We start from the raw sequence: 27377 nt of genomic DNA on the forward strand, positions 1-27377 counted from the left end.
CAAACAAAAGGAAAACAGGTTGGGTTAGGCGGTGCAACTCCCTGTGTATCCTAGTGAAATGATGGCTCCCCATTGCATATTTGTGATGATTTGATTTGTCCAATAATTATACTGTTGAAACACTATTTTCACATGTGAAAACAAAACATTTTATAAGTGGGATTATTTTTTATAGGTCACGTGTACTCCACATGTTGACAGTTCTTATATGTGGCTTTTGGACAGATGTGGTTTTTGAACAGGTTATTTCGTAAGGGCTGTTACCCAATGGACCAATGCCCAAGTCTCCGCCCCCCCCACCTGAAATGACCTCCAGAAGCAGCATCAGCTTGAGGCCATTCCTGAAGTCCTCCTCAATGTTCTCTATCTGTGTGCCAGCTTTCCGCAGATGGGAGTTACACCACGCGGAGAAGGTCTGAGAGAGAGAGAGAGAGAGAGAGAAAGCAAAGAGAAAGAGACAGAGAGAGACAGAGAAAGAAGGGGGCCCTTTTTACCAATTTATTGTCAATAGACCTAAAATGAACTGTTCTCAATACGCGATATAGCTAGTTAAATGCCAGTTGTACTGTATATAGCTAGTTTACAGCTGGTTATATGATAATAGATTTATATTTCAGTACTAATTATATATATATATATATATATATATATATATATATATACACACAGTATATACATTTATATTTTTATATGATGGGTGCAGATCAGTGTGCATATTGGAAGAATACTGCTTCCACACTAACCGCATTCACACATGGAACATGGAGTACATCTGTATTAGGCTAGCTCCAAGCTATCTAATGGCTTCTGCTGTTCACAACCGATATTTTACCACCATTTGCACGACGGTGCCAGTAATTTGTCTGAATGAGCGTTTGTCAAAAACTCAGAAAGACCGATGGAAGCAGGTCAAGAGTATAATCAGGACCGATTGGGTATGGGAAAACACTGGCGGCTCTGTACCTGTCCGGCAGCCACGCCCTGAACAGCGGAACAGGAAGTAACCAAGGTGCTCAGAAATCAATGCGACGCTCACTAATAGCAGCCATGTTTAGTGGAACATGTGATCAGTTATATATTACGGTGTGCGTAAAACCATTATCTAATGCAAATTGTGTTGTTTTCAAGTGCTTTAGCAATGGAATGTGTCTTGCCATTGAAGCCCTACTCGAATTTGTATTTGACAGTGGATGCGAGCGAGAGAGACGGAGAGAGGATGTGACTGCGGGGGAACAGACGTCTGTGTGTACATGACCCAGAGAGATACACAGAAAGAGAGAGGAAGAAAGAAAGAAAGAAAAAAGAAAAAGAGAAAAAAGAAATAAAGAAAGAAAATTCAAATGGAGAAAAACATCGTACAGACACAAGTACATTGTACAAGCACAGACTCAGCAAGCATAGCCTGAGAGGTCATTGAAATTGGCCATCCCAGGCAGACTTGGCTCCACACAGAAGAAGAGGCTACCTTCAAACATCATACAATTAACAGTTGTGCTTTCTAAGCAGGTATCACGAATGTAAGGACATTCGAGAAACCTTCTTTATGGACTAAAACATTTATTTCCTGAACAAATATAACAGAGACACATGGAGAGATCTATGTCATACATGTGTGTATGTACGTTTGTGTGTGCATGGACGGAGTGTGGCACAGTGGGTAAGGAACTGTGCTTGTAACCGCAGGTCGCAGGTTCGATTCCCGGGTAAGGACACTGCCGTTGTACCCTTGAGCAAGGTACTTAACCTACATTGCTTCAGTATATATCCAGCTGTATAAATGGATACAATGTAAAGTGCTATGTAAAAAGTTGTGTAAGTCGCTCTGGATAAGAGCGTCTGCTAAATGCCTGTAATGTAATGTAATGATTGTTTGGGTGTGTGTGTGTGTGTGTGTGTGTGTGTGTGTGGCAGAGAGAGAAAAAGCAGGCACAGGAATGTTCGGTCCTGGTGTAATTTGATTTAAGGCTGATGTCACATATGACCAAATTTAGACAGCATCCCAGTATGGGCCAGGACAGAAGGGCAGGGGGCTAGGGGGTCAGGTTAGGTGGGAGGGGGTGCAAGGATGCTAAATTGGGTATAGCTATAGGATACCAGTGGACAGCTAAGCAGACTGGATTCTTGGGGGGGGGGGGTAGTTGTTATATAGCATTTTTACTGACTTTCACTTCAAAATTATGCTAAATTCCTCATCTAAAATGTTGCAAACCCAACACGGTAGCTTTAAATGATTCAGCTTCTTTTCACATCTAAATTTATATTATTTATTAATTTATTTGTGCAACTAGAAATATTTACGAGTCAAAAAAGTTTTATAAATAAATTAATGTGAAAAGCTTGAACACAGGTTTTACAGCACTCCAGTACACTAATATTATCATTTGTCTTACAGCAATATCAATCTGTTAATGCTAACACCAACTTTATAGAGCTATCACTGTGCTAACATTAACATAGGTTTTACAGTACATTGTTATCTCTGTATAAATGCTAACACTGAATTTAAAGCTTTTTCTTACTGCTAATGCTAAATATCATCATGGTTTTAATGGTAACACTGCTTTTACGAGGGTTTTGCCATATAAAATAGCACTACCTTACATTACCTAATATTACATTACATAACACAATATCAATATACCCTACTCTGCCACGTAACATTACTCTGTCACTGAATCTTTGATTGCATCAGTGTTCTATGGTCAGATGAGACAAAAATACAGCTTTTTGGCCAAAAAACAAAACAAAACAAAAAAAACACTAGAGGTGGGTTTGGTGTAAAAAGAGGCATGGCCATGCAGAAAATAATCTCATCTCCACTGTGAAGTATGGTGGTGGATCTGTGATGTTGTGGGACTGTTTTACTTCTACTGACCCTATGAATCTTGTTACATAGCATCATGGACTCCATCTAGTACCAGGAAATTTTCCATCAAAATCTGGCTACCTCTGTCAGAACACCAAAACTAGCTTTCAGTTGGATCTTCCAGCAGGACAATGATCCAAAGCATACCTCCAAACCCACACAAAATGGTTCACTGACCACAGTTTTGCAATGGCCATTCCAGTTCCCTGACCTAAACTCCATTGAAAACCTGTGGGGTGAGCTGAAGAGGAGAGTCCACAAGCAAGGACCAAAGACTCTGCAGAGATTCTGTATAGCGGAATGGTCTCAGCTCCCTTTAAATCAGTTCTCCCACTTCATCAAGCATTTTAAGAAATGTCTCAGTGCCGTTATCTTGGCAAAGGAAGGGTGTACTAAATGTGGGGTGCCACTAATGGTGGCACACATCTTTTTCAGAATAAAAATGATTTTGTGTTATAGATTCTTTTCTCTCTGTGAGCAAGGGTATCACAAAAAAACAAAATCATTTTCTCATATTGCTGAGCATAGAAAACATTTTATAAGCAATAAAGTGAATGTTATCTAGCATTTATTTTTTGCACATATTAATTGAGGGTGCCAATAATTCTGAAGGGCTCTTTAATTACAACTAGAATCTATTGATAATACTGCAACCAGATGAATGTTTTTGCAAGGAGCTTAAAATTAATTCTGAGAAATGTGATTATTCAGTGATACAGGGTGACAACAGCACAGAGCTTTAGCAGTCATTATCATTCATGTGAGCACACATTTGAGACCGTGAGGGACAAGGACCAAGATTTTCACACAGTTTCAGACAGTGACAACCTCCACACATATTCTGTTTTTTCCAATATAAAATGATGAGACTTAAGATCAGAAGGCTTCTTCTTTTTAAGAATTTGTATGGAATTTGTATAAACATTGCACAAGATGCCAGCTTGCTAAGATTTTCACGCAATGGCTATTCATCAACAGCTTTCACAAGTTGGATACTGCAAACCTCAGCTGCAAAAAAATATTTCAACAGCATGCAAAGTTTAACAGCCTGCAAACATAAAAGTCAGTTTCTCAGTGCCTACAAATTTAAATCTATTGAATATGTGAGGTAGTATCTACACTGCGGTTACTATTACTTGACTTTTTTCTGTGTACCTAGGGAAGAAATTCTCCCAGTTCCCCTGATAGCCCAACACCATATTAAGGCTCTTTCGTTTGTGGTTTCCATTTTTGTTTATTATGGCTTAATTTGTCATATCAGTTGTTTTATTAAACTAATCTTTATCTTCCATTAAATATGGCATTTGCAAAAGAATTGAGGAAGCCTGCATTAAGAATGTTGACACCTTTCTAAAATTATTTATCCAAAGTCAAGGACAATACCCCCCCACCCCCATAATTTTTGACAGATTAAATAGAAACAAAAAGTAACAGTTAAGTTCTGGAATAAGTGCTAATGCAGACTGAATAATACTGCCAAATCATGATCTCTCCACTGAAATGTCACTAAAATGTATTCTGAATAGATTTTCTAAGCCTATTTTAAGGACGAGGAGACTTTCCACCATCACCCTGCTCTGGAGCACTCTTTTCTCTTCATTACAGTGCTCCATCCTGCTGATAAACACGCTCGTAGGTTCAGAAGGAGAACAGAATTTATGACAGAGCACCTGCTTTATGTTAGGAGCTGGGCTTCTGGTGTTACAATCTGCTGTGGACAAACAAGCCCTGTGACACTGTCAGCAACAGCCACCAATGCTGCATGCTGCTCAGAGACCGACAGAGGTAATGCTATTGGTACCACGCTCTTCAGCTACTACCAGAACCAACACTACTGACACCACACTCCTCAGACACTAAGAGCCAACACCACTGACATCATACTTCTCAGACACAGACAGAGCCAGCACTACTGACACCATACTCCTCAGATATTATCAGAGTCAAAACTACAAACAGAACTTCTCAGCCACTGACAGCATATTGACACCAATATATCTGCAGTAAGGGGTCACATTCAGGGAATCGGCCATGTGACCAAAAGGTGGCAGGTTGTATTTTCAGGGAGGACATTGGTGTGTAAGGTATGTCCCTTGAGTAGAGTAAACTGGGTTAGGCTATTAAGCGTGGCTGTTTCAGGAAATATGCAGCTAGATGTAAATGTAAAGTGTTTTTTTTTTTAAACTAATAATTACATTATAGGCATTTAGCAGACGCTCTTATCCAGAGCGACGTACAACAAGTGCATAGGTTTCATGATGTAGAGGCGCAAAAGAAACACTAGAGTGAAATAAGGATCGTAGTGCCAGAAGTGACCACATCGATCAGGACTCCAACCCTGTAGAGTAAGCTTGTTCAGCAAGCAAGAATCCTACCAAGTACAAACTAGCACTGGAATCACACCTAATCATACAAAAACAATCCTGCCAGATACACTAACATAATCAAATTATCCTAGCTAGGTACAGTAAGCTGAACTATAGGCTAGCGAGGGGTGGGGAGAGGTGCAGCCTGAAGAGATGAGTCTTCAGTCTGCGTTTGAAAGTGGTGAGATTCTCTGCTGTTCTGACCATCACGGGGAGGTCATTCCACCAGCGAGGGGCCAGGACAGACAGCAGACGGGAGCGGGAAGTGCAGACGCGAAGAGGGGGAGGTGCCAAGCGTCCAGAGGTGGCAGAACGGAGAGGTCTGGCTGGTGTGTAGGGTCTGATGATCCTCTGAATGTACCCTGGTGCTGACCCCTTAGCTGCCTGGTATGCAAGCACCAAGGACTTAAATTTGATGCGAGCCATAACAGGCAGCCAGTGGAGGTCAGTGAACAGGGGGGTGACATGGGAATGTCTGGGGAGGTTGTAGACCAGTGTGTTCTTGCATGTGTGTTCATGCAATAATAATGCATGAACACACACACACACATACACACACACCCCAGGACCCTGCATGTGTTCTGCACCTCTAGAATATGAGATGCTACCATTCATATTCAGCATAGGGACTCCCTGCAAGGCAGATTCAGATTACACAACTGCACTCCATCTCTAAATGCTGAGATTGACAGCTGTCAATCAGACAGCAAATGTGGTCTAGGGTGATCTTGAGGGAGCCCAGCCTGATTCACATGTCACAGCATGTCAACAGTGGCTTCACTCTCCCCAATTCTATACTGCTTCATCCTAAACCCTGTGGAACGTACGCACACCAATTCTGTTTCAGCTACCAATCGTTTTAAAAGTGTGGTACTTGCAGAGTTCCATCATACAAAGCCAAAATGACAACAACAAAAAAACCTAAAATGAATTTGACTCCTCACCTTCATCTCTCATAAAATATGACTTCCAGATGAGAGATCAGGGCTGAACTCTTGTACCAGGAACTCCACTTTCAGGGAACACTGTGTAGAATAACTCCCGTAATTCATCTGATGGAGACCTCCCATTTTCCCAAGGTGTCTGTTTCAAGGTCTGGATGTGATATACTAGCTCAGTTCTTCTCAAATACCTGCATGACCTCATATACTCATTCATTTCCTTCATATGGCCTAACCTCACCCCACTAACCCCATCCCTAACCTCACCCCCCAAATCAACCCCCAACCTCACCTCCGACCTCCACAAGCAGCTTAAAGAAGTTGCCCTATTAGGGCAGAGCTTCTGGAATAGCAACAACCATCTGAGCGAGGTCCTGGCTGTTCCATCCTAAATCTCTTTCCTTCACTCTTTCCATAAATACTTCCATTTTGGTACACTGGTCGATTCTTCTGAAGATCCCATTTGGCAAGTAAGGTTCACTGCCAAACTTGTTACTTGCTGAAGAAAAACTAACACTGGGAAATAGTTGTGAGCCAAATTTAAGGACAAATGATTGATTCTAAGCCAAGGTCTCATGAATATTCATGCTGTATTAATAGGAAGGCCTGCAGTGAGACAGATGTTCTGAATGACAGCGTTATCCACTATGACGCTAATGTTTTTGGGGTAGACAGGTGCATCAGTGTGTGGGCGCACGTACAGCACTCCATTAGTCAGACAGGGCAGATGGTCATTCAAGCCATTTCAGCTCCAGTCTGCTCATCTTGACACGGCCGGCTGTGCGCCCTCCAACGCAGGAAACCAGGCTCCCCCCCGGCCAATCGCAGGTCCAGCTGACAGCCATTAACAACACGCAGAGAATGACACGCTCGCTCCTGGATCTCAGAACGTTTCCTATTGAAATATCCAGCAGTGTGACACAGAGCCCTGCTGATTTTGCACATGACCCATCTGGGGGGGTGGGCGGGGGGGCAGAGCAGAATATACATTGGCGTTAGTGTAGGCGTCAGCATATATAGCCTGAGCAAACATGGCATCAAATGCATTGCATCTCTGGAGCATCTATGTTGGGTCATGATATCCACCATAATTAAGTTCATTTAAAGCTACTATCGACCAATGCTGATAGGACCTCGGTTATATTGTGCATGTCCAGATGAGCCTTACTGGGCAGAAAGAGGCTCAAGCATTTTATTTCCTCCAGAATTCATTGCAGTATGCATCACTGCTTGCTAGTAACTCATGGTATAAAAAAGTCCTTATTATTCTTGAATTCCCTGGGCTCAGAACTTGCCTACCGTCTTGCCAAGAGTTCAACAACACACCATCAGCCCGAGACTCATAACTTAATGAAAATATTTAACTCGCCTCAGGTATACTGACCAATAGGCTAAGGTGAGTCGATGAAGAGGACTCAAGTACATCTGAACCTATAGTTAAGGCGAGTCAGAGTAAATGCTTCAGTACAGATGACCTACAGCCAATATGGAACTATATCTACGGCTTCCTCACAGAGGACAGTGCAGTGTGCTAGATATAGGCTAAAGAATGCATATTCCTGCAGATCTCTTCCCCACTCACAGGATCTCTAGGGAGAGCATCGGCACCTGTGTGCAAATCTGTGCCACAACGCAATGCCCGCAACGCTGGCTGCAGCAAGCTCTGCGTTCATCTCTTAATTAACCACTCATCAGGGCCTGAAAAAATAAGCAGGAGGTGATCTTTGTAATTAAGGCAATCGAAGCCAGGAATGAGGTTAAAACCCCGGAATTCCCACGGCCCTCAGTGTGTGATTCGCTAATCCCTGCCAAGGGAAACACCAGCAGAGGGACTCGGAAAACTGACACAGTATGATTGCTATGACCCATTAAAAAGCATAAACATCATGCAGGGCTGTTATTCCAGCCACAGCACTATGGACCTGCTAAAAGACAGAAACAAATGAGCACTGTGAGAAGCAACCACTTCAAAAGGAAGTCAAGAACTGCTATTCCAGCTTACACAAAATGTTTTCACAATGTTTCTGCAATGTAATGGCAATGTTATAACACTGACAAAACATTTCGGTAAGATTATGTGTGTAACATTTTGTGTGAGCTGGGATGACCTCAGTGGAACTACATCAGGGCTCTAGCTGCAGCTGCAACTATGTTCACTTCCATAATTCCTACCTTCAAATTAAAACAACCACTTTGTGTTAAATTAATTAGCGGCCATTTGAATGCCGCCCACATACTGATTCAATCACATAATGGCAGGATAGCAGCTATATATCAGCTCAGGCTGCGTAACGCTGGTCATTAAAAGCCAGCAGGCTGCTTCAGCTGCCATCTAAACAAGGCCCACATTTTATATGTAAGTGTAAGTTTATAAGGTCTTAAAACATACTCACAGCCTTTATGAGCATGACATTAGTACTGTACCTTTCAAAACATAAACAATGTCAGTGCTTTAGTAAACTTGACACAAAGCAGTAATTACTTCATAAAGCACGATCCTCCCCCACAATGCAAAGCTTAAAGGCAAAATTAGACTGCCATTTCTTTTTTTTCTGATTCTATTCATACAGCACAGCTTAGGCAAATCACTGGCTGTTCATTGTCACCCACACCTGCACTGTGCACCATCCACATGACTGCCTACATCCACACTTCCCATGCATACACAGTGCATACCACAGCAACCAGGGTGCATTATTCTCTACACTCATCGCATTACTGAGCGTAGTGCTGCTCATTGCACTATGAAGTGCAGCACTGTTTCTCACATTAAAGCTACTCATTGCATTACAGAGATATTTGATATTAATTCCCCCCTTACAATAAGGCAGCTTTCACACAAACACACAAACAGCACACAGTAATGCTCATGCACGTATGCACGCACATATATGCAGACCGGACTTTGTTTGCTGGGCAGTGATTTGAGCAGAATTCAGAAATGCTCTCAGAGCAGAAGCAGCCCAGATGGCTGCAGGTGCGAGGGCCCGCTAGAGCAGCAGGAGGTGGCAGCGATGGCTATGGAGCCAGACTTGCACCTGACAGCGAGGTATTTCATCAGAACGCTTTCAGCAAATATGCAGCTGTGAAAAAAATGGATAATGACTGTAAACTCTGCAAGTTTCCCTGGATAGCTGTGGCTGCCAGACAGATAACAAAATGCACAAGTGCCCCAAAGGACTGGGAAGGCAATGGGGGATATTTTGAGTATTTTTAAGACACAGATCTATTTGGGGGCCTGATTCCCAGCATGCATTTCCACCTCGCCCTCTCTCTCTTTCTCTCTGTTTATCAGCTGTCACAATTTCTCACTCTACCAGCCAGTGAAACTCATGAAACACGGCCCCTTTCTGGCCCTAATGCAGTAGCTGTTGGCCCCCATGGGCCCATGCTCATGGGTCGCCCCTGTTCCCACCACTGTTTGTTAGTGTTATCCCTGCTTCCCAGGTTTTAATGACGACATCAATAATGCAGAGCGGTGCAGCATTAGGGTGCCATTAGGCTGCAGGTTGGATTCCTAGGAGTTCCGCTGCCCACATACCCCTGAGCTTTCAATACACACACTTGAATAAATATCTCACTGTAAGTATAATTGGATAACATGGGAGCATACTAACTATTTCAGATCCCCTGGAGAAGATAGTGGCACATGCTAAATACACAATGTGCAGTTTATTTGTATAAATAGTGAACACACATATACACAAAAAATGTTTTTTTTGTATATTTAGATAACACACATATTTTGATAACCACACCAATCATTTTACAACAGTCAGAACTATTTGACTTTGTCCTTAATGATATCTTGTTCAGAAAAGACACACTCTCCTGCGTGTTGATTTAAAAAAATAATAATAATAATCACACTACGAGCCAAACGCACCTGACACTGGATATGAAATCCTGTCAATATTAAACAAAACGTGAACAGTATGTAAAGACATGGCTACCTAAGAATAACCAACGCCGTGGTGAAATCGACAGCTTTCAAAACTCCGAAAAAACGGAGCTCGTGACCTTAGAATAACGTTTGTACAGAGGGTGCTTAGTTTCACGGTCGCCTCATTTATTATTTCTGACTGTAAGAGGGAGGGCTTCCGTAGGGTCTTTGACTCGCAGTTTGTCCAAATGTGGTTTCATCTGTTATCTCTCTGCTCTAATAAATACCCCCGCCATCCAAAATCAGATAATTAAGTTATACGATCGAATTCACACAATCAATATGTTGCACTAAATGCGCTACTTGTAGTTAAGATCGGGCAAACTAATCATAGATCTGCTGTCAAAGACTGAAGGTAGCCATATAAGGAGCAAGCAGGCCTACACACATTAATGCCTATTGCACCGTGCGCAAAATTAAAACTGTGTAGTCACACGGAGAACTAGGCAAGCTGCAATCAATTTCATTTAGTAAAGTAAATTTAAGTGCGTGTTACAGCTGTTGCATTTTCTGCTCTTCTAGATTTATGCCTTTATGGGATGTATCTGTACAATTACCCCAAAAAGTAGCCTATAATGCGGATCCTAATGTATAGGCCTGCTGGTGAGGAGGGACATCATCTGAACTATATGATACATAGGTTCCATACAAAGGGTAGCTATATATGTTCTAATGGTATATATAGTCCAAGTCGCGAAGTAGAAAGAACCCAGGTCGATCCTGAATGTCCGGAGCAGGCTTGTGGGCTACTCTCCTGGCAGCGCAGTTATTGCGGTCACTAAATCTGTGCGCGCACAGTTGGTCGCGTTCGTTCGTTTCTAAATAGGCTACACCGTTACCTTGAGCTGTTGCTTCTCCCACGCGGGATCCAGCAGCAGGTCTCTGTCCCATTCATTCTCTTGGGTCATGTATTCCTCCGTCGTGGACATCATGTAGGTTGTGTACGTAGTGTACTGATTTTCCACTGCTGACATTTTGTCTCTTTTGGGGAGAATGCTATCTCAGCCGCAAAACCAGTGAACCTTGCGCGCTTTTTTTGGGTGAGGTGGTGGAAAGCTGCCCGGAGAAAAGGCAGAACTATTCCGCTCGTTATGAGATGGCCGGGTAGAGATGCTTCTCCCAGCCGCCTCTCCTTTCTTGTCAAAAGTTGCGCACAAAACGGCACCCGGGTATGTGCGGCAGATTCACAGCTAGGGTATCGGGTTCAAGGAGCCTGGATATCGGGTTCGAGCGCAAAAGGCTGAAGGGGGTGTATCAGACAGGAGGCAGCCTATCGTGCCCTTGCAACATACCACGACTGCAGCTGCGGTGGACACATGCATGCAGACACATATATTCGATATTTGAGCTGTTTTCACATTAAATGTGTGCGTAAAATAGTGAGAAGAGATCGACATAAATCCATCAATGCCAAAAAATCATGACTCTTCTGTGAGTCCAGACTCAGTAGTCATTCAGAATAAATATACCAACGCCAACCACAAGCCACAATTGCCCCAGATCAGAAGACAAAAAGCTTTATAAAAATAAAAAGCACGTTTCAGCACGAGGTTCAAATCCCAAGTGAGACACCATTTAGCAAGGCACTTAACTTAAATTTTTCAGTATATATCCAGCTGTATAAAGAGATACCATGCAAAATGTGTGCAAGTCACTCTCGATAAGAGAAGCTGCTAAATAGAATGTAATATGTAAGGTTTCAATGCAACATTTTCTGATGCCTTTCTGGTGGGGGTTTGAATAGATTTGGATGCCAACAGCCCACCGTAGCCCAATTTACAACTGCCTGCAGTGAAGTACTATACATACTCATTACATTTAATAGTGATTTGCACAGTAGCTTGGACTACATTAACTATACATAGCTCTAGGCTAGCTTATCTTGTGTATAGATTTTATCTAAATGTTGACAACACAGTATAAATGTGAATTGATTTTATTCACAGTATATTCTAAAATAACTCCCTAAAGTTGGTTGTTCCAGGTCTTCCATATTTAACACTTGATTTTACCAGCTTTTAAAAGAAACCAAAGTCAATTATCACCATTTTACTAAAAACTTAAAAGGACAGGGTCTGCATTTAGATCACTGCACAGACCCCCTTCCCCATGTCCACAAATATTCCTTGAAATTCCCATTTTTCCTATTCCCAGTCATATTGTAGTGGATCCTGTACTCAGCTGCAATAGATTTACTTCTGAAAACCCTATCGATGCAACCAGTAGAGGGCCGGAGGGACCAGCAGGATTCCAGTCCCTGCATCAGGCTCAGCTTGGATGCATGTGCACCGGGGAACCGCTTGTGCTGAAAAACATCGCTGTAAAGCAGGGGAACTCAAATCTGGCCCATAAGGTCTGTAGTCCTGCAGGTTTTCTTTTTTGCCCCATAGTTAACTGCCACTGACGGACCAAAGGTTTAACTCACCCGGTGGTCCAGCTTTAAAGCAGTCCTGATTGGAGGGGAATGAATTAAAAGCAGCAGCACTACTGGCCTCAGGGGCAGACTGGAGTACCCCTGCTGTCATCCCTGCATCAGGCAGCCGTGGAAGACTGGTGAGGCTGGTGGTAGAGATGCAAGCACCTCTGGGAGGAACAAATCCCCATAACGGATTCCCAAGTGCAACCAGGAACAAAACCACTCCACAGCTAGGGCTTCTTCTACAAGTCTAAATGCACACAAATACATATGCATGCATGCCTATGCCCATATGCTAAATTTAACAGGCAAAAACAGAAAATAGAAATGGCACAAACCTTCAAACCATATTTATAGCACTGATCATAACATTCTTTATTGGGGGTACATAGAAAACATGAAAAATAAAAAGAAATAAAAAGATTAAAAAAGCCTTTTATAAAATTTGCTCCAAAATCAACAATAAACACAAGCCATGTACTGGCCATTCAGTTCAGAGTGTGAGGGCTTCAGACAGCTGTAGCATCAGGGAGCAGAGCGGGGGGGGCAGGTGCAGTGAGCGGTGTGTGTGTGTGTGCGTGCGTGTGTGCACACGGGCGGCATGTTGTCACCATCAAGAGAATTCATAACGAGGTGCGACTTACCAACGGCCAGGTGTAACCACAGGGCCACACTACCCTCATTCATAATTCATTCAAATCACATACAGGTATTCCTCTATTTACAAAGGGGTTTGTGTTCCTGGTATTATGTCCAAAACAAAACAAAGAAAAAGTAACCCATTTCAGAAACTGGGTGGTTCACATCCTGAATGTAGCCAGGAGCAGCAGAACCGCAGTCACTAGTCATAAAGCAGAGAAGAGCCGACTGCGGCAACTGCGACAAAGGACAAGAAAACAGAAGCTGCTATCGTTCGTGCTCCAAGGTTCTTCGTGTTTATTAATGAAGGACCATCATTTCTTCACAAACAGAGCCTTTACCAGGGTGTACCAAGGCAACGTGTACATAGTTTTACCGTCCGTAAATGTGGCAATACTGAAGCTAATCTAATTACATATAGCCAAGTGTAAATGGTTTGTCCATTACTGCAATAAAGTTAACGCTACCAACTGCAAAACAATCTTGCCCTGCAAACTTCATCTGAGCCGGGTCCAGCCTGGTCTTCATACCTGCCCCCCTCTAATCCCATGCTATGCACAGCTATTAAAATGGAATCCTTCCAAGTCCTCCAACACCTTAAATCAAACCATCACACCTTTCTGACGTATAAATGGTTAAAAGAACGCAGTCAACAGAGCCCACCGCCTCTGCCCGCTAGAAGACCGAAGTCGTCAGGATTTCGAGAAGTCGATAGCCAGAATAGCTTATGAACTAAATGGGGGGAAAAAAAACACCGAGGCCAACTGCTGTGCTATGGCAAGTGGCAACTGGTAACAACACATCTACAACACGCCGGCTCTTTTGTGCGCTACAGGGATGTTTGAAACTCCTTCGGGGCCAAGTGCTTTCAAAACCAATTAAGGATGTGTGTGTGTCAGCTATGTGGATGTTTTGACAACAGATATTTTTCAACTTTAGCTGGAGACATTCACTGCAAGCAATAATAGATATAGCAAACTGTGACTAATAATTTTGGCAAAATGAAGCTTATGCAAAGTTTAGATTATTCGAATGAAAAACAGCGTGACTGCTATTCACGGAAAATTTTGAACATTTAAAAATGATGCTGAAATGCACGAGCTACAGGCAAACCCAATTTCCGAGAGAAACATTTCCTTGTCTCAACCTTTTCCCGATTACACTTAACCGAATGCAAAATGGTGAGATACTGTGGCTATGTAAATGCCATGACCTTTCACAAATTGAGGGCTTTCTGAATGTTAAGTGTGTAATCTAGGTATAAAGAGTTGACTTGATATTGTGATAGCAATTTTTAAGAGCCTGTACCAATTCACCTTCATGGCACCATTATAAAACCTCCAGCTTCTGGCTCCAAGCAAAGTAGTCCTTGAAAGTGAATTCCACAATGCAGAAAACCATTCCTAATTTCCCAATGTTGTAGCAAAAATTCATTCATTTTAAGTGTTCATAAATGGAGGAATACCTGCAACTATTGGTCATTCAGGAATAATGTGTTATACCCATAAATTGTGAGCTTATGATTTCTTACCAAGAAGAACCCAACTAGGAAAACACATCAAACATTTCAAAATATTTAACAAAAAATAAAAACCAGCAGGATTCGCAAATCCTCTACAGCAGAACTACCATAGCACAACACTACAGAGCTACAGAGGCTGTAGTTGGCCGTTTGAGTCCCCTTGTTCTTTTTTTTTTCTTTTTTTTAACAGAAAAAATAAAACATGGATTTCAAATTATCAAATTGAAATGTCCCTAAAATAAAAAAAAAAACGTGGTGAATCCTTTTCCCTTTCAGTATTAATAATATTAACAATAATAAACTTACTGAGGTTGCAACCTGCAGGCAGTATACTAGGAGTGCGGGGGGATGGGGGGGACTCAGTCTCAGCGCTCTGTCAGTCTGTGGTCCTTCTGCCGCCAGCAGAGGTAGATGCAGGAGCTGTAGGGATCGCGGGACCCCGGAGCCTGTCGCCATTCCCCAGTTTAAACGTCACATTCCGCTACGCCACGCCAAAGAGATCCGGGGCGAACGGTTGCCCCGTGAGTTCTCCCGTCCTCGTCTCCGCCGCCAAACGCGTCGCGCTTAACGCGTTCCCGCACGCACACACACACACACACATACACACACACACACGCACGCACACGCACCGGTCCTTGGTCCTATGTACACACCTACGGTCGTCTGGCTCGCTCGTCGAACGTCAAAAAGCTTCTCTCTGCCGTGTGAAATTCTCCCCGTGAGGTCCCTGCCACCCCCGCTCTACAAGACTGAAGCCTGCCAATCCAGCCGGCCCCAGTCTCCAGCCGTCGACAGCAAAATGCAGTTCTCCAGTCCCAAAAAATAGTGAAATCTGGTTGTACCCAAGAATTAAGACGACTATGGCTTTGTGCTGAGGCTCCGCTGCGCCCCCTCCTGGCTCCTTCCCGCCCTGCGGCATCCCTGTACGCCCCCGAGGGGCGAGAGCGTCTCTCCTGTGGCGGACTGTTCTGGCTGCACCTCACTGCGAGTCGACTCTGGGCTGAGTCCGGGGCGCAATCTACAGACACCCCCCCATGACCCCTCCCCCCCTCCCAAACAAAAAAGAAAAAACAGATTTTACCCACACTCCCTCAGGTCCGAACCTGCAGAGGGGGTGGGAACTGGGAGGGGGAGGGGGGGGAGGGGGTGGGGGCGGTGGATGAGGAGGTGGGGGGAGGGGGGGGGTGAGAGTACTTTGTGGGCTAAGGTGGGAGAGGTGGCTCGTATGCTGTGGGGAGGGCCTCCGCTGAGTGGGCAGCCATCGTGGGCATCCCAGGGGCTGATGGGTAGGCATACTGGTATTGCTGGTACTGCTGGTACTGCTGATACTGCTGGTACTGCTGGTACTGCTGGTAGTATTCAGCATAGCACCTGATGGGGAACACACACATACACAGCAAGGGTTAGGATGCGTGATATTTAAGGGCCGACTGCAAGGTCCATTTAAACACTGGACAAGCATGCCTTACAATCTCAGGAGATGTGTGCTGTTTAATATTTGCAGATGAGTGTTGTTTCAACTCTGGAGAAGCGTGTTGTTTGAACACTGGAGAATCATGTGGTTTAAACTCTGGCAGTTAATGAGGCATGTGTTTAATCTGAAAGCTGTGTTTAAATCTGGAGAAGAAGTTGGGGTTGTTAACTCTGAGAACATGTGTTTAACTCTGGAGAAGCATGTAGTTTAAACTCTGGAGAAGCATGTAGTTTAAACTCTGGAGAAGCATGTTGTTCAATATTTTGAGAAGCGTGTTGTTTAAACTCTGGAGAAGCGTTTTGTTCAAACTCTGGAAAAGCGTGTTGTGTTTTCCCGGGTGGAGGGGGGGGGTGCACTCACCTTGCAGTGGCGTCCTCCTCGGCTGTTGGAGTCTCGTCGGCCCGGGGAGGCGGGGTCGGGAGGAGGGCCCTGCGTTTGGGCCGCTGTGGGAGGAGGGGCTTGGGGATGGGGTCGGGCAGCAGGGGGCCGGAGCGCCGGAGCGGGCTGCGGTCCCTTTCCGACTTGGTCACCGCCTTCTGCTCGGCCAGGACGCGCTGGCCCTGCGCAAAGTAGTGCGCCCGCGCCGCCTCGAAGATGGCCTGGGCCGTGGGGTCGGTGCCGTAGGCCGGGCTGGCCACGTGCAGGGCGGGCGCCACGCTCGTCACCGGGTTGGCGGCGGCGGCGGCGGCGGCCTGTCCGGCCGGGGTGCTCAGGTACACGGGGCTGGCCACCGCCGGCGCGTACACCTGCGTGTTGTACATGGGCGCCGTCAGGGAGCTGTACACCTGGGTGGCGCCGGACGTCAGCGCCTGGTTGGCCACCGTGCCGTACAGCTGGTTGGCCACCGTGCCGTACACCTGGCTGGCGAGGGCCCCGTAGACGGCTGGGCTGACGGGGGTGCCCTCGCCCCCGTTGGCGGCGCTGAGCCCCGTCAGGGCGGCGTAGGTGGGGTCGAAGGTGGAGGTGTTGTAGACGGAGTTGTGCACGCTCTGCTGCACCTGCAGGGGGAGCCCCGCGGCGGCGGCGGCGGCTGCCGCCAGCACGGCCGCCTGGCTCTGGTACTGCTCCAGCGTGGGCTTGCTGCGCGGGCACTCCCCCGAGTGGTGGCCCTGCTTCCCGCAGGTGCCGCACGAGCTCTTGCTGGAGGACTGCTTGCTGGGCTGCACCTTGGACAGCTCCACGGAGAGCGGGCGCCCCTTGAAGGAGGTGCCGTGGAGGGCCTCGATGGCCTGCAGCGCGTCCTCCTTGTTCTCCATGTGCACGAAAGCGTAGCCCGCGGCGGAGGAGAGCCTGGCTGTCAGTGGGCACAGGAAGAACAGTTAGAACCAGAAATCATCATCATCACCACCATCATCATCATCAACAACATCATTACCATCACCATCATCATATTTATCACCATCATCATCAACATATTTATCATCAGCATCATTATCTCTACCAGGCTATGCTAATCCACAGTGTGATAAAGTCTCCTCAATATTTCTCTAGCATGGAGATGTGAACTATAAGAAAATCCTAAGAAAACAACTCAAGTTATTATTATCCTTAACCATATTCCCCTTCAACTCTGCCTATTTACAGGATCAGGTAGGCAGGACAGTTTTTAGTGAACTAGAACTTTTTTTTATTGGCACGGCAGGTATGCCGCCCCCAAAGCAATGTGTTTGAAGGCGCATGAGCCATACCTCTACACCTCCAAGCATTTTGCACTTCAGCATTCTTCCTCATAAAATGTTAACGCTCATTAAAACCTACAACCAATAAGCACCACCCCCCAACGAGACACAAGTAAACAAGGGGAAAAATTAATTCCATAATTACATCACAACTAAAAATATTTCCTCGGCCCATGTGGACAAATATGCCCACACATATTAACAGTGCACCAACACAGCTGCTTTATGATTCATGTTATGATTTTCAGCACAAGGGGAATAAACAACAGCTCTACCACCACCAATATGTTTGGGCACACAAAACAACTGCTTTTAGTACACCATTATGTCTCTAGTTTTCCCCTCTTTCTCCCAATTACTGTATCTCAGATATTTGCAAGCCCATGCCATCTTTACAGTATCTTTGGTTGTCTTCAAGAGATGAAATTTTTATCCAAAATAACCCATTACTGCAAGGACATGATAACTTCTACAGGCCGGAAAAGTGTGTGTGTATGGTGGGTGGGGGTGGGGACTTGTTCTTCGCTCACCTTTCACCTTGTCGCACTCCAGCACTTTGCCGAAAGTCTGGAAGAGCTCCTGGAGGTCCTCAGCGGTGCACATGGCGCTGAGGTTTCCCACAAACACCTTGGTGGAGTGGAGCGGCCGCCCGCGCGACTCCTCCACCACCAGGTTGCGGCCGCGGAACTCGCGGCCGTTGAGCTCCTTGATGGCGCGGGCCGCCGCCCCCTCGCCCTGCAGGTGGACGAAGGCGAACTGCCGCAGCACGCTGCAGCTCACCACCGCGCCGTACGGCTCGAAGATGGCCGACAGCTCCTCCTGCGACGTGTCCTGCGCCAGGTTCCCTACAAAGAGCTTCACCGTGTTGCTCTTGTCCATCGCGCCTGGGTCCGGGTACACCTGCAGGGAGAGTGCCGTCAGCTCCAACCTCGCTCGCTCTCTCTCACAACTACAATATGCTTTTCTATCAGATGTCTCTACAACAGAAGACACTTTTTACAACTCAACCAGCGCATTACTATATTCATCTAAAACATCAATTACATGCTAGTAGCTCTGTACTGGAATATTAACAGCAGTTAATGTCCTCCTACTTGGGACTGAAGTGCTCCTTGTATTTTAAATACCCATGTGCATTACAGTTGAAAACAGTTTCCAAACGCAAATTCAGACAGGACATTCTCTGAAGTAATGCAAGACGTACCTATTTCTTATATAGGAGAGATCTGGGTTCTTAGTTTTGTGCAGGTTAACACAACCCTCTTCTGGATGCGTTTGAAGGTCATATACAGCAGCACTGGCCCCTGGGTTGGTGGTACAGATTTTATAGGTTTTATAGTTTAAATGCAATCATCTATTAATACTAATGTATTAGCATCTAAACAAATGCGGAAGTGCAACAATATGCAAGAATGCATATTACTTCATATGCTAATATCATATTACTGCACATTCCAACAGGAGACGCCCAGCACGACCGTTAGAATTACACTTAAATTAGATTGAGCAATTATGCAAATTAAGATCAACGGTAAATTAAAAGAAGTCAGATTAATTCCCTGAAAAAGTGTTGTCTAAAACAGTTTAAAAAGGTACACTGAAAAAAGGTAACTGCAATAACTTTGGCACAGTTATTTGCCGTCTCGCTGTATAGCTTCATTCAAGTCATCTACACGCGCACAGCAGCTGATAACACGGAGACCCAAGGGTGAAGTTTCTAGCATGTTACATATTAAACCACACTACACAACTTCACTCGCTTTGAGATAGTTGACAATGTAGGCAGTCAGCATTCGCTTGCTGATAAAATAACGTTACTCTCGATACTACAGCAAAAAAAGAACTAGTATGAAGGTGGTCTTAAACTAACTTGTTTTTAATCGCGACAGTGTAACTGAGGTAACCTGGCCTTGGGGTCTCGACGTTTGGTCTGGATAGCGCAGAAGGCCCGATTACCGAGACCAGATGTCCACTCTCGTACCACTGCAGACAGCAACGAACTTGCGCTTATGTTGTTTTGTTGAACATAAATACAAACAGTGTTTCGCTAGGTTTTCTAGCTAGATTGCCAGTCTGAATAGCAACACCGAAATCTCACCAATTACGAAGACAAAATTGACTCTAGTTGAACTTGGGAACTTGGCTACACACAAGTCGCGAAAGCGAAATGGTGGTTAGCGCGCTAGCCGGACGAGATCTTCGACTTCGGCCTACTACACTGCAACATTGTAAGCTAGACTGGCTAGCAATATTAGACGTTCATGCAAGCTAGTTAACCATTCAGTGGTCTATCTTTTTATACAGTGAGATATTATATACGACACAATGTACTGGATTATAGATGTTTATATTTGTATATCATTTCATGGAAATTGCTCATTTTCGGTAATGTTACTAGCTAGCTAACGATCTACTGCTCTAACCAACAATGGCTCGGTAGCTGTCGTGGCTTGCAACATAGCTAACTAGTTACGGCATTATCGCAATACGAAATTAAAAGTCTTCAAACTGAATACATTTAAATTTAGCAATAATTACGATGTATAATTAACAGACATATGGGCAGTCCTCATAAGCACAGTCAGTGGACCTGGTACCACTAACTAAACTACAAGCTAACTACGGTGACATTTTTGCTATGTGGTTAGCCGATGTGCTAGTTACAAAGCTTCCGATCCATCTCCTTCCGGAGGTGACAATGGTTCAACCGGGAAATTTAGGTTTATAACCACTTTCACAGCATGCACAAACGAATGTGCACTCAAAACAACTATTGAGCTGTATGTCGTGACACAGAGACGCGCTCGTTCATAAGCTTGCCCAAAACAACCCGATGAATAAAACGTGGCCGGGAAGCGGGTGGCCTCAGATTGTCGGCTATGTGGAGTAGCTGCTAGCTTCCGCAAAATGCAAGAATGCCGCATTCATGCTTAATTTAAAAAATTGTATTCTGTTACCGAAAAATAATCCAGATGGCCATGAAAGCGTATGAAATCATTAAACAGTAAACAAATTCAAACAAACAAGAACACTAACTCTACCATCTTACCTAAGCGGTGCCGTATTTCAAAATGGCCGCACGCATCCCTTGTCTTAGTCAGGGTTGCCAGTTTCCGCTTTCTTTCATTCTACCATTGGTTGACTACAGCATAGAAAACGGAAATTTCCCGTCGTCAAAGTACAAAGTAGGTTATCGAATAAGAATAAGTAATAAATTAAGCACTAGTTAATCTCCGAATATAACTAGTTATTTGCTTTGCTTCTCGCTTACGAAAAGTGACCTAGTTGGTCCAATGTTAGATACGGAACTTTATTAAATAACGCATTTGACTGAAATTTATTGGCAAAGTTTAAACACATACAAAGCCTTTACAGTGCAGTATGTGAATGGAAATTGCCAACAGGGCCTGGAATCTCTAGCTAAAACCCTGAACTTCAGCAGTAAGTCCATGACAGTTATACAGAGGATAATAAAATAGGAAACCATTATAAACCAACTAATGATGTCATGAAGGAGTTTTGAACTTCAGGTAGGTTTGAATGGACCTACGTGTACCAGTTAGAAAAAATTGAATGAATTATTTGAGATACTAAACCGTGAGGACAGCTATAAGGTCATGGATGTAACAAGAGTGAATTCAATCAATGTATCCTTCACAGAAAATGTGTTGTGGCCAACATTTTTACATGAGGGGGAGCAGTGTGGCAGAGTGATTAACCAACTGAATCTGTAAATAAGAGGTTACAGGTTAATTGACCGGAATACCCATTGAATATGTAGGAATGACCTAAAAATCATATTTATAGGTTTGCAGTGCAAAAATACTGGGAAAAATGGTTTTGGTCCACAATTACTTTTGATTCCAAAGTTTATTGAGCCAGAAGAACACATAAACACAAGACAAGTCTGTTAAATAAGAATAACAAACACATGGGCATGAGGACTGGTCCTCCTCCAATGTGGAAAATGTGTAGAAGTGACTTACAGCTTTGCGTCTCCCTATCAGAGAAAACTCAAATTGTTTGGAGGGTAGGATGCAGGGTGTGTGTGTGTGTGTGCATGCATGTTTGTGTATGCACGCATGTGTGCGTGTGGGTGAGAGTTTGTGTATTGCTGTGTATAGATTGCTAATAAAAAGGAGAGCAATGTACTGTAAGTTCTCTATGTTCTAAAACCATTGTGTTTCTCACAGTAGCTTGCTCACAAAGTGATTCTCCTACTCTTTAAACTAGGTTTATGGCAGTCCACAAACAAAATGCTATCACTGACTGCCACCTTCTGGAGATCATCCAACATCACAACATAGTTAACATATAATCAAAGGTAAAACCAGGAATGATTATCAGCTTGTTTGAATCCTGCTGCATTAACAATTCTGCAATTATCATGTAATTTGTATTATATTTATTGTGGCCACAAAAAATCCGTAGAGACAAAAAAGCATTATGATTTCCCCAGCAACAAATTGCACAGCACAGAGCCGAAAGGCAGTATAAAGTTGTGTGAACATTTGGACATGTGAACTGCTGAAACACTAAACATGAATCCTGTAGTCCTTTTTGTTTAACGCTAACAGGCTTTCAGTCTTTCCGAGAGGGCTAGGGGAAGGTGAAGTGTTAAAAGTCAAAATGTAAAAGCCACTGCATGCATAGTATTGCCAGCACATAGCTAGGTTCTGCAGAGACCCCCGGTGGAGGTCAATTAATCAATCAATCAATAAGTTAGCAGATGCTCTTGTCCAAAATTGCAGAATGTCAGTGTTAGACTCAGGAATACGAAAGAGGAGACTGCTAGGTGTCTCATTCGGTTATGAGATATCATGCTGTGGTGCATGCATGCATGAGCCCCATGTTCTTGGATCAAATCCGGACTGTGACAGTGCCAACTGTGGCCGGTAGCTCCATAGGGCAATGTGCAATTGGAGACTGCCTTACCCTGGGAATGGGAGAATTCAGTTGGTTATGGGGTCTGTCTAGCGCTATCTAGTGATCCCTGCTGGTCAATCCTGTGCCCATGGGCTGCATTTTAAAGCAGCATATGAAAGGTCTTCTGACCCACGCCATTCAAGCTTAGAAGTAGTCAGCAGCAGTGTGAGAAGAAGCAGCACTGATGACTGTCTATATTGTCCTGAATCGGAGAGCAGTCATGCAGGAGACTGGGAAGTGCAGGCACAGAGTGGGAGATGGGCGAGAGGAAGACAGCTCTGGTTGGTGTGTGGGGTCTGATGATCTTTCTGAAATATAACAGAGCTTTAGCTAATTTTTTTTTCTGAACCACTATCAAAAGCGGCTGAAAAGAAACCCTTCCAAATAGTGGAAGCCAGGGTACTACCAATACCCCTCCACATGAGGAAAAAATAATACTATTCCAAATGAAAGTTGGGATTTCATGTCACACATAGGGCCAGAACAGCCCCCTCATTTCCAAAAACAACAACACACAAGTCTTAAGCCATAAGTTATGTCATCATAAGGAAAAAACAGAAGCTGAATTAGTGGGGGTGTTGAATGCAGCTCACCCATATGCACACCCATATGAGCAGCCACAGGGGGCCCTTGAGTACCCAAACATAGACATTAACGTTGCCCTAATTCATGAAAAAAAACATTGTTTAATCAATGTTGACAAGTAACATTGTGTATCGTTTACGTCTGAAAAAAGAAAGATATATATTTTTAAGTTATAGTTGAAATGTATCTTATTTTTTAAAATGCACTCGTTTTTCCTTTGCGTTGTTCTAAGCGTGACACTCTATTTAACCCTCTGAGGTTATTTACAAAAAAACAAAACAAAAAAAAGCACTTATCAATCTACATGTTTCTGAGTTCCGGTACATGCTGGCATACTGTTTAAATTTAGCTTCTAAGTGACGAGCCAGACCAGCCTCACCAGCCTAATACTGACGCGACTTGTTCAGGGTTTCCCGTTTTACCTACTGTATGTTTTTCACAAAATATCTTGCAGTAATATATGTGTTAAAAAAGTATAAGTTTACTTTTTTTGTTGGCATAAAAGTTAAATCTTTTTGCATTTGGGAATAATATAATAATGAATTATTTTACACCTGTAATTATTTTACCAGGTTAGTCCCCTTTAGATTAAAATCTCTTGTACAAGAGAGACCTTCCAAGAAGTGATGTACAGCCTTGGTACTAAATCCTCGTCCTTTAGGGCTGCAATAGCCCCAGTGCTACCTAACATTTGACCTGCAGGGCCACGAGCTCAAAAAGCTACCTATTCTTGTTACTGCTCAGCTGCGGGACTGCTAGGCCTTAGGCCACAGATTATGTAATACCTTACTTCAAGATAAGTCTGTGATTGCCTTGAATCCAGTAACCCCTGATTTGAATAAACAAGTGATGCTTCTTTTCACAGGTTTGTGAGCTTTTGTGTTTAAAAAAGTAAAAAGACTTTAAAAAACTGGACTGGACTGCAGCCAGAGGAAAGTTCCTCCATGTGCTGATTGTGCATTTCCAGCTGTCTACAAATTCCCACGCAATGCGACAGTGTGTTCTGCTTTGGCCCTTTTTAAAAAATAAGTCCTGCATAATCATTACAGAGCTCACTGGGGCATAATTACAGATAGCTGTATCACCCCCCCCCCCAGGGAAGGCTATGTTACCTCAGTCCACGGTGTGTGGAGTCCTGGTATGTGGTCTCCCAGTGGGTTGCAAACAGAACTGCAGGGGTTAGGAGTCCACATCCAGGCAAGCCCAGCCACAGATTGTATATCACTGGAGCTACACAAGAAAGCCAATGTGCTTTTAGGCCTTTTCCCCCTGTTACAGTGACCGCAAGTTTCGTACGTGACCACACTGATCTTTCAGGCAGTGAATGCGAGAGTGGGATTTACACAGAAGCCTTCAAACCGTGTTGAGTTCCTTTTTTGCGGGTGAATGGGGCACCAGCCGGTGAGATCATGCCTTCTTAACACATACAGTATACTGGAACAACAATAAAACCCCTGCTTGTCATTGTTGTGATTAATTGCTGTTTTTTTTTTTTTTTTTTGCATAACAGAACCTTTTATGAGGCCAGGATCTGGATTAGTGCAGGTCACAGCGCAAAGCACAAGAGCACGAGGTGGCGCTATGCTTGCTTGGGTGAAAATAAGCCATTCTGCATGCATGCTTGTGATAAATCTTATCTGGGGAGCTCAGGCTGTAAATAACACTAAGCATGTGCATGGGTCACTCAATGAGTGCCTTTTGAATGAAAACAATGAGAGCCATGTATACGTGTGGCTAAACGTAATGTGAGAAGCTGTTGGGTAAGATGGGAAGGAAGCCCAAACTAGGCAGACACCACTGAGGGCCCCAGATCAAGCCACTGAGTCCCAGGTCAAGGATTGGTTTACAGGCGAAGAGGTCGGCCCCCATGTCCTCCAGAATGGGTCAGGCAAAGTGTATTCCATGAACCCCAAAAGTCTGGATTTGGGACCCTCTGAGGGTCTGATCTAGACTCTGGCCTGGGGACGCTCTGTAAACTACCCAGTGATGAAAGACAGAACCCAAATGAGGAGGTTCCCAAACCAGGAAGTCTGTTCATGCTTGGATTTTACACTTCTCTTTGGGACAAGTTTATAGGAGCAGCATGGACTGGGCTTCTCCCTCAGCTCAGATTCACCAGTGCCCAGGTAGCTATGGCAATCCATCGCATGCTCTTGCGTCTGTCAGGTAACTTGCTGCTGGGGTTTGGGGAGGAAAAAAAACAACCTTCCAAATTATGTCAAAAATATTTTAAATAGCTGTTAAGTGTTAACTGTCTTCTTAGGGCGCATTAGTGCTTTGGATTTTGGTGATGGTGAAAATGAAGTTTTGTGTGCTTGTGTTCCAACACTTTTAGAATTGTATGACACAGGAAGGACGTACTGTAGCTATTTAGCTGGAAGAGAAGTCAAGGGATACAAGGTGAGATGAAAATGTAATGCAATTGCAAAGATAATAGCTAGTGCTGTATGCATGGAAAATTGCTGAAGTAACCCTTTATAATTTGAAAACGGACGCATGCTACAGTTGTTTTGCCTTGCCAAATCAATTGGTCAACCAATCATGTGATCTAGTGGACACAGACCTCTCAAAAGAAGGAAGTAGTGAGCCCACACTGGAGTGACAACTAATGGTTAATAGTAATTTCCAATCATTGATCACAGCCATCATTGGCAGTCAAATCCAGTCCTATCCTCACGCTACTGTGTTCTGGTGTCAAAGCCTGGGGACTGGGTATATTTCATATGCGGAATATCTGCTTGAATTAAGATCATGCGTCAATAACTGTCAGTCTTGAGACAGCCCAGATCTACACCCCCAAAAACAATAGGATTAAATCCTGCTTTTCCCCATGCATGTACTGTGGGGGTAAATACTTCCGCAACACAAAAGCAACGTTTTCCTCATGTACTGGGCGCATATCCATCCAAAGTGCAATTGCCCTTTTGTTTTAACCTAATAAACATTCATACAGCTCAGAAAAAATTGCTTAATAGGTGCTAAATTCTTATATTTTCTTGTGTTTAGTACTGTAATTAATACTCCAGGCTCAGGCTGACCTGCTGGTTAGCCTGCTACGTATCCGGCCCCCACCCACCCTCATCTTTTTTTTTTCTTTTTTTTTGCCGTGACAAACCCAACATCAGAGCCTGGAAAATCAAACACAAAAATACTGTGTGACAACTCACTTGCCTATCACATGCACTCCATGTCCACACTTTTGCACGTGATGCCATCGGGGGGTGAGATGTTACTCATATTTAATTATTTATTTGCTGAACAGTTGGGGTGGAGGGAGATGCCAGTATTTATATTTGTATCTGTATTTGTTCAACCAGAAAAATGTTTGTATTTGTATTCATCTAAAACCGGAAGTGTGTGGGGGTTAACCCAAAGCTGTATAAAATGCCAAATATTCCAGATCTTTACCATTATAATCACTGGCACTGTTATTGTTGAGATATTGAAGCATTAAAGTCATGATTTTACAATGACATCAATAATAATGCAGTTTAACATTTGCTTTGCTTTAAAATTTGCTTATATAGCCATAACAGGCTTTTATGACACTTAGGTAAACAAAAAGTCAAATCAAATTTCAAAATTAGTTTTTATAAATCAGGTATGAGTGTGTGAGCAAATGGTGATTGAATGGATTCGCAATAGATTGGCGGCCTGTCCAGGGTGTCTTCCTGCCTCTTGCCCAATTCATGCAGTTGGCACCTGAGTAAAAGTACTTGTTGTGTATTGTTGGGGGGTTGTGTTGTGAAGAAAATAGCTCGAACTGCCTGTATTTCTTGACTGAGTCAATTTTTTTAAAAGGCCAAACATTTAGGAAAGTCGTGGAAGAAGGAGGATATCGCATTTGCGGCGCTGGAGTAATTTTGCTTATAAAGTACCCAAAGCACAATGGCGTTGCTCTGGCCTATCTAGGGTTAAGGGAAACTCGCTGTCTCTCTGCAGGTGTGTGTTTGCTTAATTGAGAAACTTGGTGCTGACTTCTGAACGAATCGCAGCGAAGAGATTGGAAATTACACCCGA

The 27377-nt window shown here is 43.9% G+C and overlaps 2 protein-coding genes across 8 annotated transcripts in view; both read right to left on the reverse strand.

Annotated features, from left to right (window-relative positions):
• Nucleotides 1-12725, reverse strand: part of LOC135262335 (alpha-actinin-3-like) — a 25528-nt gene extending 12803 nt beyond the window's left edge. Inside the window, exons 1-3 of one of the 2 annotated variants that reach the window (XM_064349318.1) lie at nt 10956-12725; nt 1169-1240; nt 301-415 (exon numbers count right to left, since the gene is read on the reverse strand). In XM_064349318.1, the coding sequence (XP_064205388.1) occupies nt 301-415; nt 1169-1240; nt 10956-11090 (322 nt within the window). In that variant the 5' untranslated portion in view covers nt 11091-12725. Of the gene's footprint in view, nt 1-300; nt 416-1168; nt 1241-6176; nt 6405-10955 lie in introns of those variants that run through there. The other variant, XM_064349319.1, reaches the window with a different exon arrangement.
• A 157-nt stretch (nt 12726-12882) lies between these two features.
• LOC135262353 (RNA-binding protein 14-like) lies at nt 12883-21050 on the reverse strand. 6 transcript variants are annotated; one of them, XM_064349385.1, is made up of 5 exons: nt 20896-21050; nt 19051-19150; nt 18377-18746; nt 16528-17461; nt 12883-16064 (listed from the first exon to the last, which is right to left on the reverse strand). In XM_064349385.1, the coding sequence occupies exons 3-5, from the start codon at nt 18723-18725 to the stop codon at nt 15896-15898; spliced, it is 1452 nt and encodes a 483-aa protein (XP_064205455.1). In that variant the 5' UTR covers nt 18726-18746; nt 19051-19150; nt 20896-21050; the 3' UTR covers nt 12883-15895. The 6 variants fall into 6 exon arrangements, with proteins under 6 accessions (XP_064205455.1, XP_064205457.1, XP_064205456.1 ...); XM_064349387.1 differs by lacking the exon at nt 20896-21050 and adding an exon at nt 20804-20838; XM_064349386.1 differs by lacking the exon at nt 20896-21050 and adding an exon at nt 19945-20783.
• Nucleotides 21051-27377: the final 6327 nt, after the last annotated feature.

The sequence above is a fragment of the Anguilla rostrata genome, chromosome 9 (genome assembly GCF_018555375.3).
Source record: "Anguilla rostrata isolate EN2019 chromosome 9, ASM1855537v3, whole genome shotgun sequence".
NCBI lineage: Eukaryota > Metazoa > Chordata > Actinopteri > Anguilliformes > Anguillidae > Anguilla > Anguilla rostrata.